Below are 14,191 nucleotides of genomic sequence, written 5' to 3'. Positions count from 1 at the left end.
TATAGTAAAAGCTCTGTGATTTTAATATGGATGAAGCCATTTCCTCTGAAAAATCTTGCATCTAAAAAGGTTTATTCGAAACTGTATTCAACACTATCATTTACCATGGAGGCGAATGCATCTGTTATTTGCTCTTCGTCCCAATAGGAAAGAGACGTCTGTAATATGGAAGTGGTTTCTTCCCAGCGCGCCCTTTGAAGAAAACAACTTAAGCTGCGGCAAAATCCACTCGGTCCACACGTATTCATCATGTAATGGGCAATAAATATTCATCGCTGGGCAGCGGTGGTTCTATCGCGCTGTCTGTTTTTCATCATCATCATTCATTCCCTGTGTTTGATGCCATCCTTTTGATACTTTGTGCCGCTGATCCTCCACACAGCGAACAACACAGAAGCACAAACCTTTTTACCAGCCTTTATTTTGTTTTCCTTTTGCCGCTTTCCGTGTAAGTGTGTTTGCTGCCGTGTGTGTGAGTGTGCGCGCGAGTCTGTCCGTGTCCCGTGCTACAGACACAAGATCCGCTTTTCTTCTCTCGATCCTCTCGAGCCTTAAATTAAAGTGTCCAGGTGCCTGAATGGCCCCTATTAATGTGTGCACACACTTGGCATCAAACGCTGGGTGAGTTTCCGCTCTTATTTGATCTGCAGAATGATGGAGGGCTCTCTTACCCGGCGCCTGTCCGGCACTGCAATTTAATATGCAAACGTCAAGGGCTTACGCCGGTTCTTCGCCAGCACATTGGGGACTTTTCAAAACGTTAATTTTTCCTTAAGCTGAGTCCCTGGCGTTGATTCTTAGCTAATTAAAATTTAGATTAAAAATAAACGTCTTAGTCTATATACATGAGATACAAGAGGAAATTCGCCTCCACTTGCAGTTTACCAAAAGGAAAACACGTTGCTTTGTATATTTTGTCGTTTGCACGTTTTTCTTTCCTACATTAACCTTTGAGAGCGTCCTATCGCATGCAAATAGAGGCCGTCGAAAGATTACCGACCGCTGTGATGACCTTTGATCTGGTAAAAATTAAATAGAAACTGCCACCATCCATCACACGCTCACCACCTATTTTAATAATGCCGCACGCCGCCCACGCGTTCCGTTGTGAGCACTTGACGTTTTACTCGGCAAGCAGACTGTGAGCGACAGTTTCACTGGGGGTGCCGGCCTGGTGTACACGTCGACCGTCATTCGCAAAATGTGCCCACCAGTCTCTCCGCCGGCAGGTCTGCCAAGAATTGTGCTCTGCGGTTCAAAAAGTGGAAACCGCTTTTGTATATTTTTGTGGTGATGCTTAGTGTCAAGTTTCTTGGAAAGTTGTTCAGTTGACTTGCTCCCAGGAAACTTTCCAAAGCAATTCCGTAAATTGCATAAGCAAGAACCTTAATTAACCGGCTGATTTTGCTTTTTTGTAGAAGGACGTTTTCATAGTTGTGTAAATCAAACTGACGGAGGTTGTAAAAGATAATTAATTGTGCCAGTCCTTCTCCACTCCAAATTGCGTCGTGATGGTCGCAAATAAAAGCGTGAATTGAAGACGTTTAAGGAACCGCTAACGCGTCGTTAACGACGAATTTCGTGCAGTCATAATCCGGCTGATGATAGCACGCGCGGCCAAAATCAAGCGCTGGAGATGACGCCACCCGTTTGTTTATACGCTTTTTACGGCCCTCTGACCTCGCATTATGCGATCTTTCACGCCAGCAATTTTACTGCTTCTCTGCCGCGCCGTCATTTAATTTGTCCCTTTGACCTGCCACCGCAGAGAAATTAACAGCCCGAGAGAGGCTGGCGACGAGCCTGAATTATTTACGCCAGCGGCTATTTTCGCGCCGACACTTGAATCTTTTATCGCCCGGCACACACGGACATAAAAACCTCGGGCAAAATTTCGATTTTTCCGAATCGTAAGCCTCGTCAACCCTTTTAGACCATCTCTTCTCTCGCAATTAAACGATTAGAGGGTCCTTTCTCTCTCGCACGCTGGCTCGCTGCTGGATAATCTGGTCAGCAGCTCGGCAGAAAGACAAGCAAGCGCCGCCGTCTGTCGCCCATGCCAGCGAGCAGCCGGAATCGCAGCAATTCATCAGCTCGAGAGCCCGCCGCCGGCCGGGCCGATTCTCAAAACAGAATTTAGAGCAGCGCCGAGGAAAAAGTGTTTGAGTAGCTGGGTGGGCGGCAGACCGGGCGGTCATTTCAGTCAGAGAACGAGAGAGTGTGTGTGTTATCTGCTCGGTGCAGCTATCCCCCAGTGTACGCCTTGTCTAATAACATTCGGCCCACTAGTAATAACTGTCGCTCCTCCAGCCTGCAGGCCGGTCGACACTTTCTCTGTTTCTTTTTTAAATCTGTTCGGCTCAGACTGCTCTCGTGTCCAACCAGATTACGCCGACTGATGACACATGTTGGGTGGTTGTAATTATTTTCCACACTTTCCTCTAATGACTGAACAGGAGATAAAACGATTTTCCTGGCACTGATAATGCCTCCGTTCATTCCGTATCAATCCTCTTTTTACTGTTTTCACCCAATCAATATTTTAAACGCAAGAAATCAACATTTTAATTGGAGCTCATTTGCTGAGCTTCCTTTCTCCGCTTTTCTAGTGCTCTACTGAGTATCGCATTTCACTTACGTTTCTTCGCATTTGATTGCAGACAAGCTCCGACGGCAACATCACGACCAGCTTTCTAAAGTTCATACCGCAGCTTGAAGACGCCGGCAAAATGATCACTTGTAGAGGCTCTAATCCGGCCATCGAAAACTCTGCACTTGAGGATGGATGGAAACTCGATATACACCGTGAGTAGTAGGCTTTATTGGGCACCGCACACGTGGTGCGCGCCCCCAAAATAGCTACAGCAGTTCGTCCCTTGCGGCAGCCCTTTTTTGTTGCGGTCGGCCGGCGGCCTGGAGGATTTGCACAATGATTAGATTAGGGCTGGAATGGCCAATGAACTGCAGTATATTTTGCAAAACGGTCCAAGCTTCGTGCTCGGAAAACCAAAAGCGAGTTCGTTCGCCTAAGCCAACACGTTGATGAAAATTATAATGAACCAAAAGCTTATAGCAACAAGAGATATTTTCCCGGCCGTTTTCCGTGTTTTTTCGAGTTTCGGTTTTGTGTCCCCGTCCGGAAACGGAGCTCTCTTTTCTTGACTCAATTCCAAGGGCTACAAGGCGTCACTTTCAAAAAATACCCCCGAGTAATGTTGAATGGTAGAATTCTCTTGTTTCAAAATCGATGGAGCGCCTGCAGCTGCTATAAGTATGCACCCCGCTCGACACGCTCGCCTCTCGTGCTGCCTAACTCGCTTGTTCCCTCCTGTCGTTGCCTCCGCGGCTGCCTCGTTCGGATGGCTGCTGCATGAATAACACAATTGATGATGCAGGGAAGAACAGAGAAAACGGCCGCTTCTTACGCGCATTAAATTTATTTCTAGACGTGCCGCTCGTCACCCTGGAACTCGGAAGTAATTTGAATGCCTCTCAAATACGTGAAGGCATCGACGTCTATTTTGAATGCAACATCAAGTCCAACCCGTGGGTGTACAAAGTTACTTGGCGTCAAAACGTGAGTGCTCGCAACTCCAGCATGCCGCGTTCCTAGTTAAAGCTCGTTGTGTTCCAGGGCAAGCTTCTAGTGAACAACGCCAGCGCCGGAATAATAGTCAGCAATCAGAGTCTGGTGCTGCAGTCGGTGACGAGGGCGCACGCCGGCCGTTACACCTGCGTGGGCAGCAACCAGGAGGGCGACGGCGAAAGCAATCCGGTCTTCCTAGACGTCAAATGTGAGTAGTGTGTGTGTGTGTGTGCTTGCTTTCATTTAATTGCGGGACACCACCGAGAGAGTAAACTTCTCGGCGTTTGTTGTACACGAACGCCCGAGCAAATTGCGACGCACCAGCGGCGCCTGCTCGACGAGAAGTTTGCTTTTGTGCTGCTTCCTGCTTTGCCGGTCTTATCTGCTCTCTGATGCGAACTCTCGATAGCTTGCGGTTCTTTATTTCAAATTTCTGCCATCTTTGAACAGTGTTTGCATGCGAGCAACTTTCTGAGAAATGCCGTTGTTTTCTAAAGTTCCGTAATTGAAATCCGATCCGCTCTTCTTCTGTATTGCACATGGCTTCTTTTCAAGAGTCCTGACAATTCCCTGCTCTAATGAACTTTCCCTTTGATTTTAAACGGCTCAGTGACATTTCGTGGAATCGTAATGAATTTCTGTTAATTCTGCTGATAAAATTTGCCGCTTGGCTTAAAATCAGTGGCGGTGCAATTCCAGCCAAACGGCACTTTTTGCCACGCTCAGCTAATCAGACAGGCTAAACACTGCTGCCAGGATAGATGACGGTGGCGTGACACTGACAGATAATTTACACTGCTCAGTGGAATAAATAACTCGTCACGCGGTGGCCGCCACAAAGTGCAGTTTAATCACAATTTGAGTGACGCCCCTCGGATCGTCCCGCGAGGCCTCAAAGTGTCCGCTTCGCCAAAATCCGGTGACAAATTCGCGGCAATTTCTCGCGATGAATAAAAGCTTTCCATGATATGCTCAGAGGAATTATAACATTCATTACGCAGAATTCACGTGGCACGCACGCACTGAAACAACGGGTATTTTGTACATGTTGTACAAATGTGTTTGATGGCAAACATTTTTTTTCTATTTATTTGCAAATAAAGGATTTCATAGAATTTCCGCAGCAAGTGGTTAAAATAATATCATTCGCTCTCAGCTTGAACAACATAGCCGATTTTAGCGTAGCACTTTCCTGCTCGTTTTTGCTTCTCATTACGCAATAACAAATTTGAAATTCAAATGGCCTCTTTTACAATTTTAACTCCTCCCACCTGACAGATATCCCGGTGTGCAAGAGCAACCAGCCCGATTTGTTCGGCGTGGCGCGTCAGGAGAGCGCCAAAATCACTTGCAATTTGGATGCCAATCCAACCGACATCCAGTTTATTTGGAAGTTCAACAACACCTCGGAGACGCTGGACATCCCGATGGCGCACATGTCGGTGGACCGTGCCAAAAGCGTGGCCACCTACACGCCAATGAACGAGCTGGATTACGGCACTCTGCTGTGTTGGGGCCGCAATGAACTTGGCCTCCAGAAGCACCCGTGCGTTTTCCACATCATTCCAGCAGGTGAGGATTTTGTTGGGAAAATTATTGCATTGTTTGTAAAATCGACACTCGATTTTTCCCGGAATCGCGTGTAGTATCACAAGTGATTCATCAAATTCGAAATCAAAATTATATTCCGTTAGGTTTGTATAGCAGTTGTAAAGTATCACCAGAACGGTTATTTTCCATAAAACCTGAATGTAATATCAGCACTGAGTGAGTTAGCGAGTGAGTGCACTCTCTCATGTGGAAATTCAATTACCAGTCGCATGGAAAAAATCCTCTTTCACAACACGCAGTCCCGATTGACAATTGAAATAAAAAACATACCAGGAAAACCATGCAGTGAACAAAATCTACACGCATGAGTTGAGCACCTAATTTAATTATAAAAAGTTAATCCACGCAATGAACAATTTCACGGAGTCATCTAGAGACCATGAACAATAAACAAAACCCCATTTTGCGCTCCAGGTAAGCCCGACGCTGTGCACAACTGCAGCATTGTCAACCAGACCGCAGAGTCGCTGCACGTCGAGTGCGCCGAGGGGTTCAATGGTGGCCTGCCGCAGACTTTTACAATGGAGGTCTTTGATGCACTCACCTTCGCCCTGGTGTCCAAAGTTACCGGAAACACGCCAACTTTCACGATTAACGGCCTTGAAGCTGGTGTCAGTTTCCAAATCGAACTCTCCGCCAGTAATGACAAGGGGAGGAGCGCCAAAACCACGCTGCACGCATACACCCTCAAAGCTGCCGAAAAACGGACAGGTATGAACAGTGTCGTAATTACTGGTAATGAGATGTAACAGTTAATAGTTTAGCAGAACTTTCAAAGGTATTGAAATACAGTTGGAGAGTAGGGAGAGTGGGAAATATTGACCTTTTCATATTTTCTCCTTATTTGTTTGACTTTTATGCTTGTAATAAAAATTAACGCAGGAATATACTAATTTTGAATATTGCAAAAAATACAAATACATCTGAAAACAATGATAGTAAAAATATAAAACTTTTTTATTTTTCTTGCCCAGTTCAGAACGATCTCTGATCAAATTTCAGAGTGCAATACAGCAGCTGGTTGCGTTGCGGCCGCTACTTCACCCGCAGCGATCCTTCAAATGACTCCGATCTTGGGAGTCCTGATCGGTGTAGTCTCCGCCCTCTTCCTGGTGGCCGTGATCATCGTGGTTGTGATGCGATTGCGGGGTCACGATGACGAAGACGAGCTAGAAAAGGAGATGGAGGAGCGGATCGGTACGAGCGGTAGCGGCGGCGGCAGACAGCCACCTAACACCATGTCCAGGGGCGTGGGCGGCCCCGTGCCTAGCGACAAAAGCAGTCTCGGCAAGGACACGGACGTGGACTCGACTGATGAGAAAAATCCCGATATTATTCCACACAGCACAGGTATGTAAAACGCTTTTACAGCGCTGCAAATTTAATATTCATAGAGGAATAAAAGTGCGGTGAAAAAGTTATCTGCTGCTGCCGGCGCAAGAAGTTTTTGCATAAAAAGGGAGCCAGACAGCCCTATAAAAGCGGAGACAGACGAATGACTTGTGCATATGTGTTTTCTTTACATGACGGTTTAAATTTCATCTGCATATTGATTCCAGATTCCGAGTACCTTGACCCGGACGAAAAAGCTTTCGAGGTGCTCAACAATGCTCCTCCTCGCATGTATGACACACTGCCACACCACCTGCACATCAGAAACAACCAAATGGAGCCAGCTTCTTCTTACGAGACTGTCAACATGAATAATACAATGAACACAACTCTGCCTGTGAGTTTATGAATGCAACTTGCAGAAAAATACACAGACACCGCTTTCTTGTTTCAAAATTTCATCATATTTGTTTAAAACTCTTGTTGCTTCTATTACTTTAATCATTTCTACGTTCTATCAGGATGGGTTTAGTTGGCCTTCTCGCGGGATCACTTTAATTTAGAAATTAGGCAAAAACTTAGCATAATAACAAAGAGTAGAAAATAGGGCTATATTGTTAAATGTAGATTCGTCATTTTTTCCTGTTTTTCTTCATATTAAACCATTTCCCAGGGAGAGGAGATCACATATGCTGAGTTGGCGGTTCCAAAGCAGCACGGCCCCGTCATGATGTATCCTTCGCACACGCTGGGCCGCCGGCCGCACCACCCGGCGCAGCACGAGCCCACGGTCTACGCTCAAATCATGGACCTGAGTGGCAAAATCCCGGCCGGCCACATGGGCATGCACCACACACTGGGACGACGGCCGATCCTCGTCGCTCCGGCACCACCCCTCAGGGTAAGCAGCAACAGAGCGGACGACCGGGAGGAGCTTCTGGCTGGAGTAGAGACCCCCCTGATCGCCGGCACTCTGCCACGCGAGAGCACGGTATAGCCCTGTCTAAGCATAAGCGCGCTCTCTTGATAATCAAATCAGACGCATTGTGCTGCATTTTGCTAAGGATTTTTGTACTGCTGCATCTTGATCCGAAACCCCATTTTATAGTAGTGTGCTAGAGATCAAAGTATGCATGAAATCTCCACATGCGCTGTGGATCAAACCTTTTCAATTTTGAACTTACCATGTTGTTGATTAGTTTTTGACCTTTCATTTCTGTTATCATTATTATGCGTTCTAGTCAACGTCAATGTATCCAATATTTGTATTTTGTTAACGACCTGCTATTCCCGAGAGTTATTTGTTGTACGCGCGGTGTATTTCTTCAGAGGAAAATGTTTGAATTGCTCTCCAATTCCGCTGATATTGAAAATCACTTGCTTATGCAACCTGCCGAGCACCAGCGATGGGCAGGTTGCATGCAACATTAATCCAGTCAAGTCGCACGACTCTTTCAAAAGGGTTCACACATTTTCCTAGTCAGCATGGTCATTTTAACCCTTATACATTATTAAACCCATCGATTTTGCGCATGCAAACAGCCCCCTTTATGATTGAGCAGCCCCTTTTATGAATTGAGATTATTACTGATTATTTCTGCTCTTGGCATGTGCCAGCCATGATTTATTTTTCACCCCTCTTACTTATGTGTACTGTAATCGAATGTCGCCTGCCCTTTACATCCAGTCAGCTGTAGACCTGTAATAAACATTTGAAGCCTGCTGCTGTTTAGTGTTCTCTTGAGTGTCACACATGAGCCAGTATTATTGATTTACGCGTATGATAAGCTAACACACGGTGCCTGTGCTTAACCCAGGAGGGAGCTGCCGGCTCCTCTGACCCGAGGGCCTCAACCTCCGGCTCCAGCCAGCCCCGCGTGGTCACCACCACGAGGTTCTGACCTCCCCCGCCCCCGCCCGAATTCGCCTACGAGGAGCCTGAGGAGTAAACATAAGAGGGGAATCGACGGGCCTCTGACTGCCTTACCCCCGTTTTAAGCATTTAAGAGAAGTGGAGTTCGCTGCGAGGAAAAAGAAGAAGCGAAATCATTCATAAACACAAATACGTCGTGGAGATAAATGTGCGCCTAACATTAAAATCAATTGATTGATGATACGAACATTCCTCCCTTTATAAATGTGATCAAGATTTTTTTACATTAATGTATGATAATATTATTACTCTAAAAAAAATATAGCGATCTAACTATCAGTGTACATTCCATAACTCATTGTGTAAATCCAAAAACTGACTAATAAGAGGAAATGGCAGGGTGACGTAACATTTAAGCCCCTGATTTGTGAATGGACGTGTTGGATTGGTTCATGTGACTCAAAAACTTAATCGAGATTGTTGTTGATAAAAAAGTTTAATAAGAAATAATCAAACCACTTGTATTATATTTAAAACGAGATGATTCTTAATTGTATTACATTTGTAAATGTTATTCTTAAACCAATGATGAAATTTGAAAAAGGCATCATCCGAAAAATGATTATTTGTATGTTGATTAGACCATTTGGATTTGAAATTTATTATTGAATTTTTAATAAAAAGTCCTGAAAAATAGATAGGCCTATTATTTTATCATCTTGGAGATTCCTGTTTAATGCTGCTTGTGAAAAAGTAAAAGATGACTTTAATTACATGCTAATGATTGTTTTCTTTATTGCATTATCAGCTTTACAGTACAAAAAAATTATTAAATTCAGCACACCTTACCTTACTTGATAGTATAAAACTGGTAAAATGCATGATCTGGTTACACAATGCCACTGGAAACTTAATTGCTTTGTAAGAACTTGATATAAATCAATTCAAGGCTAAACCTCAAGTTTGAAAAGAGTATAGAATTAAGCAACAAGTAGTGTAGGTGGTAAGCACAAGTGGCCGGTCGTAGTAACATAATGCTATGACAAGGCGATAACCCAAATCTGGATTTTCAACATGTTCAGGCAGCATTTCTGCCAAAAATTGATAACATTTTCCACCACATCTAGGACACAATCCTGTCAGATGTAAAAAGGTGCTTTTGAGGAGATGGGAGCTGAGAACTTTCAATTTGCTAAAAAATGATGAACGCATTCGTAAACAAACATGACATGGGGAACATTAAATTACGTAGGTTTGTGGTATTTCCGTTTATGTTGATCAAGCGCTACCTGAGAGAAGAAAGAGAGTCCCTTATCACATAGGTCACAAGCAAGAAGGCCTTTTTTGACTGATTTGCTTCCCTCGCTGCCCTTCTTTTGCTCGTCGGCGCCCACTCTTGGCACAAAATGGTTTTTGCTGTGTGCTGCCAGTTGTTCTCCATCCGCGAAAGCTTTACTGCATATCTGACACTTGAAGGAATCAGACCCTGGGGGATTTCCAGAAGGAATAGATTCTTGCTTTATTGTGAGAATCACGGGAGCAGGCTCGCTTGGTGCAGTTGGTTTCAGAGACGATGAAGGAGGGTTTTCTGAATGGTTTAGCATATGCTTCTGGAGGGCAATGGACAATTTGAACACTTTGCCACAAACTGCGCACTCATTTCGATTCACTGTGATGGCAGAAGGAGAAGGTGGTTCAGGAACGTCATCTGCAGGCTTATCCTCTTCTTCTACAGGCTCAGTCTTTATTATTGAAGCAGGAGGATGCTTTATCTTCATATGTCTCTGAAGGGCTATTTGCAGCGGCAGCAATTTCCCACAAATCAGGCATTTGTACATCTTTAATGGCGCTGGTGAAATGGATTCATCCACAGCTTCAGGTTCTGGCTTTTCTGGTTGATCTTTTTCAGCTGCATTTTCTGGTTTATCGATCTTCTCAGCTTCAATTACTTTGTCTTTCTCGCTCCTTGAATCTGTTGGCACCTTCAAGCTCTCCTCCAACTCATCCTTATGCTTTTGCTTGATGTGGGTCTTCAGGTAGGCACCGTACTTGTACAATTGATTGCAGAACTTGCACACGAATTGCACAGCTACGACAGACTGAAGTGTCAGGTTGTGATCGATGTCGAGGTGGAGAATGACTTCACTTTCTGACTTGAACTCGAATTCACAATCAGTCTTGTAGCACACATTGCAAAGGAAGTGAGCGCGTCTCTGCAGGCAGTACCTGGCCATCGGTGTGAGTGAAGCTCGCGTCTCCTTACACAGCTTCTTCCGGTGGATTCGCAGTTGCCTTTTGGTCATGAAGTGCCGGTTGCAAGCCTCGCAAGCAAACATTTGCTGTCTCCGCTTCATCCTCGTGTAAATCTTATCTCTTGGCGGTAGATTAGGGGAATATTCATCGCAGGATTTGAACGGCTGGGTTTCTTTGAGAGCTCTCACTTCCCTTGAGCATGTGAGCTCCACCCTAGAGTCAGTACGTTTTTCCGACCTTGAGTGCGATCCTTGGGGCTCTGGGACATTATTTTTGCCTTCCTCTAATTTGCAGCCTTGACGGTGGTTTTTCCGAAGATGCTTTGCCATGCCAGAGTACGAATTAAGTTTTTTCATGCATATCTTACACTTGAAAAGGCCATTGCTCATCTTCACATAATTGCTGGAGAGCGCGAGAACCTGCCTACTTTTCTCAGGTTGGCTCGCAGGCGCAACGCACACATGTGATTTGTACCTCTTCAGGTAAACGAAAACCTTTTTGCACTTCTTGCAGTGGAATGGTCCTTTGATAGTAGACTCTGCAGTCTTTGGGGCCAAATTGTACTGCTGCTTGTGCACCTTGGATATGTGACAAACAGCGCCTCTGGCGTTCGGAAACGATTTCATACAGAGCTTGCAGTAAAAACGATTGTTCCTCTCTGAATGCAACTTGAGTCCCTTGTGTCCCGTTTCCTTCCTTACTGTTAGCTCTTGAGCAGCGGCATTATTTTTTTCATTAGCTCTTTTCAAAACTATTTTCTTCCCCTTGTGCTTCTGATCTACATGCTGCTGCAGCTTTGCCTTGGAGGCTAGCTTAACATTGCAGAGCTTGCAGCTGAAAGTGGTCACCTTTTTCACCTCATCCTCTACTGACGCAGTTTTCTTCTTGGCAACCTCAGCAGAAACCACGCCACTTGAGTGGGTAGGGTGTGGATTTGTGTTGAAGTGACAGTTGAAGATGTGTTTCCGCAGTTCTGCACCGCTGCTCTGCAGCTGGCCACAGATGACGCATGAGACCTCTCCACGCTCGTTGGTGTAAAAATGGTACTCCATGATATGCTCGATGAGGATGTGTTCAGATAGGAACTCTTGGTTGCAGTCTGGGCACGCGAGGTTGACAGCTGGCTTGAAGAAGTTTTCGTGCGAACGCAAATGCTTGACGAGGAGATCATTTGAAGGAAAATCAATGCTACAGATGGGACAACAATGTACTTTAGGTGCAGGCTGGACTAGCGGCAAGGGAGCGGGAGCAGCTGGCAATGGCTCTTCCTTTACCTCCTCTTTCTGCAAAAAGGAACCAAAACCTGTACTTCTAATCACAGATTAATCCCATGGGCAGAGAAAGTTTATTTTCTGTGCTCTAAATAGAGCACACTCAGACTGTGAGTTTCAGAGTTTTTATCTATTCATTTCTTAAATTGAAATTAATTGTTTTGACAGTATTTTTTGCATTGTTTCAGTGCCTGCAATATTTTCTTAAATTTAAATGTTACTTTATATGTAATAACAATTAAATGGCAGTGGTTTATTTTAACAGATTTTTGTAAACACGATAGTTTCTTTTTATATGAATGGCTAGTACTAAAAACCGCACTTATTTTGTGCTTTCATTAAATTTTATTGGAAAATATTTTGATAAGATCTTACCATAGGAAAAAATTTACAAACAGTATATTATTCAAAATTTTGGGAAATAGTAACTCGAATTTTTATATTTAGTCTAAATTGTTAAAAATAAGCTGACCATTTGTTTCTGCTAAACCACATGAGTGTAACAAATGAATCATTGAACTATTTTTGCTACCCTTCAACTCGTTTCTCGGTAATTCTTCAAGAGTCTTAATAATATTTTATTGGAAAGCGAGCAGAATAAATCGAATTTATTGTACTAGACCTCTTAACTGATAAACAGCTCTTGAAGGCAAAAAATATCAGGTGTATTTACAAATTTGGATTTGGAACGTTCATGTGAGATTTGAGGCATTAATTCTTTATCAGAAAACGCGTTTTATGGGCGATTTTGCAATATTAATATCAAATCACTTGGCGCACTTAAAATGCAATCTTATTAATTTGTTGAAGGAACTAAAGCAAAGATTGTTATTAAAAAGAAATCCAAATTAACTTACAACTATTTCTTGTTTGATTTTGCAGTCGTCAGTAGGAGAATTTGGCACATGTATTTCAGCCTCATCTTTAATTTGATGGTGATCCATCTTGAACACATGGTGGTCGTTAGCTGGTATAAGGGGTGAATAATATTCATCAGGCCACTCCGACTCCTCATATTCATCATGGTCTGGCGGCTCTTCCTTGATTTTCACCTCTGGCTCGACACCATACTCAAAGTCCTCCTTTTCTATAGGATCATCAATCCACTGCACATCCTTCAGGGCACAGACTTCTACTATTTTAATTTCACTATCTGGTCTCTCGTAAAAGGAGCTGTCGCTGAAGTCATTGATGAAGGGATATTCATGCGCAGCATGATGCACTTCAAGAGTAGAGCTGTCAACTTGGCATGATTCGTCTTCAACGTAATTATAAAGATCCGGAGTTCTAAAAATTTTAAGAGCTGAGCAAACAAGTATTATTACTATATCAAAATTGTTTACTTTGCGTAAGAATGATCATGGACAGTGGGTTGATCGCTTTCAAAATCAGTCTGCGTTTCCTGGTCACAGGACTTTCCCTCGAAGCAATCAGGCTAATGTGAAAAGCATTGACAATAAAAAAGAAAACATTTTTAAAGGCAAACTATCTTCACCTGGCAAGAGTCGGGCTCAGTAGTCTGGCGGAAAAGATTTTCTTGAGCATCAGCGGAAAATTCATCCCAATGCCTAAGCAATTGGCCACAAGATTCACAAATGCACAAGGCACCTTCGAACTAAGATGAAAATTTTTAATAAAAATCCCTAAAAAGAATATTATAACTAATCGCACCAAAATTAGGTGCGCCTAAATTTAATCCGAATAGGATCAGAGAACCCTCCAGCCCCTACATCCACTCCTAATGTAGATAGATGCATGGCCGTGTCTTACAGCCCCTATTCGCACATAAATTTAGGTGCGAATGGTGCCACCCAAATTAAAATGGTTTCATGCTTAATTTCTCACATTAAAATTCAAATGTTTGGTGATCAGCTGCTGGAAATAGTTTGTCCTGCAAACTTCGCCATTTCTCTTGCAACAGAGTTGGCATTTACTGTCCATCTGCAAACGGAATTTCATTCATACTTTGCACGAATGTGTCGCATAACCTGGCTTACCCTGAATCAATGCCTAAGCAGTCCCAATTTCCACATGCTCTCTGTTTCGGTTCCTGCCCGAGACTAAACTTTTCGAACGTTTCTACCAACCATAAAAGATCAACCTTTGTGTAAAACCTTCCAGGAAACTCTCCACAACTGCAGCAAGTGAATGTATCTGGCCTCAAAAATTGTTTTGAACAACAAGGACGAATAAACTTTTGGAACGGTCCTGTTTATCTTAAGAACACTCGAGAGCTTGAACGTCAATTCGACAGATGGCTCTTCT

At 43.8% G+C, this 14,191-nt stretch overlaps 2 protein-coding genes across 3 annotated transcripts in view; one reads left to right on the top strand and one right to left on the bottom strand.

Moving 5' to 3' along the window:
* Positions 1–9,098, top strand: part of LOC135942656 (contactin-6-like) — a 160,635-nt gene extending 151,537 nt beyond the window's left edge. Inside the window, exons 7-15 of one of the 2 annotated variants that reach the window (XM_065488906.1) lie at positions 2,661–2,805; positions 3,447–3,577; positions 3,635–3,794; positions 4,865–5,158; positions 5,612–5,908; positions 6,200–6,547; positions 6,757–6,926; positions 7,203–7,430; positions 8,347–9,098. In XM_065488906.1, the coding sequence (XP_065344978.1) occupies positions 2,661–2,805; positions 3,447–3,577; positions 3,635–3,794; positions 4,865–5,158; positions 5,612–5,908; positions 6,200–6,547; positions 6,757–6,926; positions 7,203–7,430; positions 8,347–8,430 (1,857 nt within the window). In that variant the 3' untranslated portion in view covers positions 8,431–9,098. Of the gene's footprint in view, positions 1–2,660; positions 2,806–3,446; positions 3,578–3,634; positions 3,795–4,864; positions 5,159–5,611; positions 5,909–6,199; positions 6,548–6,756; positions 6,927–7,202; positions 7,521–8,346 lie in introns of both variants that reach the window. The other variant, XM_065488905.1, reaches the window with a different exon arrangement.
* Positions 9,099–9,167: 69 nt separating this feature from the next.
* On the bottom strand, positions 9,168–14,187 carry LOC135942655 (zinc finger protein 26-like). The gene is made up of 6 exons (XM_065488904.1): positions 13,924–14,187; positions 13,772–13,867; positions 13,422–13,541; positions 13,270–13,361; positions 12,784–13,213; positions 9,168–11,938 (listed from the first exon to the last, which is right to left on the bottom strand). The coding sequence occupies exons 2-6, from the start codon at positions 13,865–13,867 to the stop codon at positions 9,647–9,649; spliced, it is 3,030 nt and encodes a 1,009-aa protein (XP_065344976.1). The 5' UTR covers positions 13,924–14,187; the 3' UTR covers positions 9,168–9,646.
* Positions 14,188–14,191: the final 4 nt, after the last annotated feature.

The sequence above is a fragment of the Cloeon dipterum genome, chromosome 4 (assembly GCF_949628265.1).
Source record: "Cloeon dipterum chromosome 4, ieCloDipt1.1, whole genome shotgun sequence".
NCBI lineage: Eukaryota > Metazoa > Arthropoda > Insecta > Ephemeroptera > Baetidae > Cloeon > Cloeon dipterum.
This window is presented reverse-complemented; position numbering and strand designations above follow the sequence as displayed.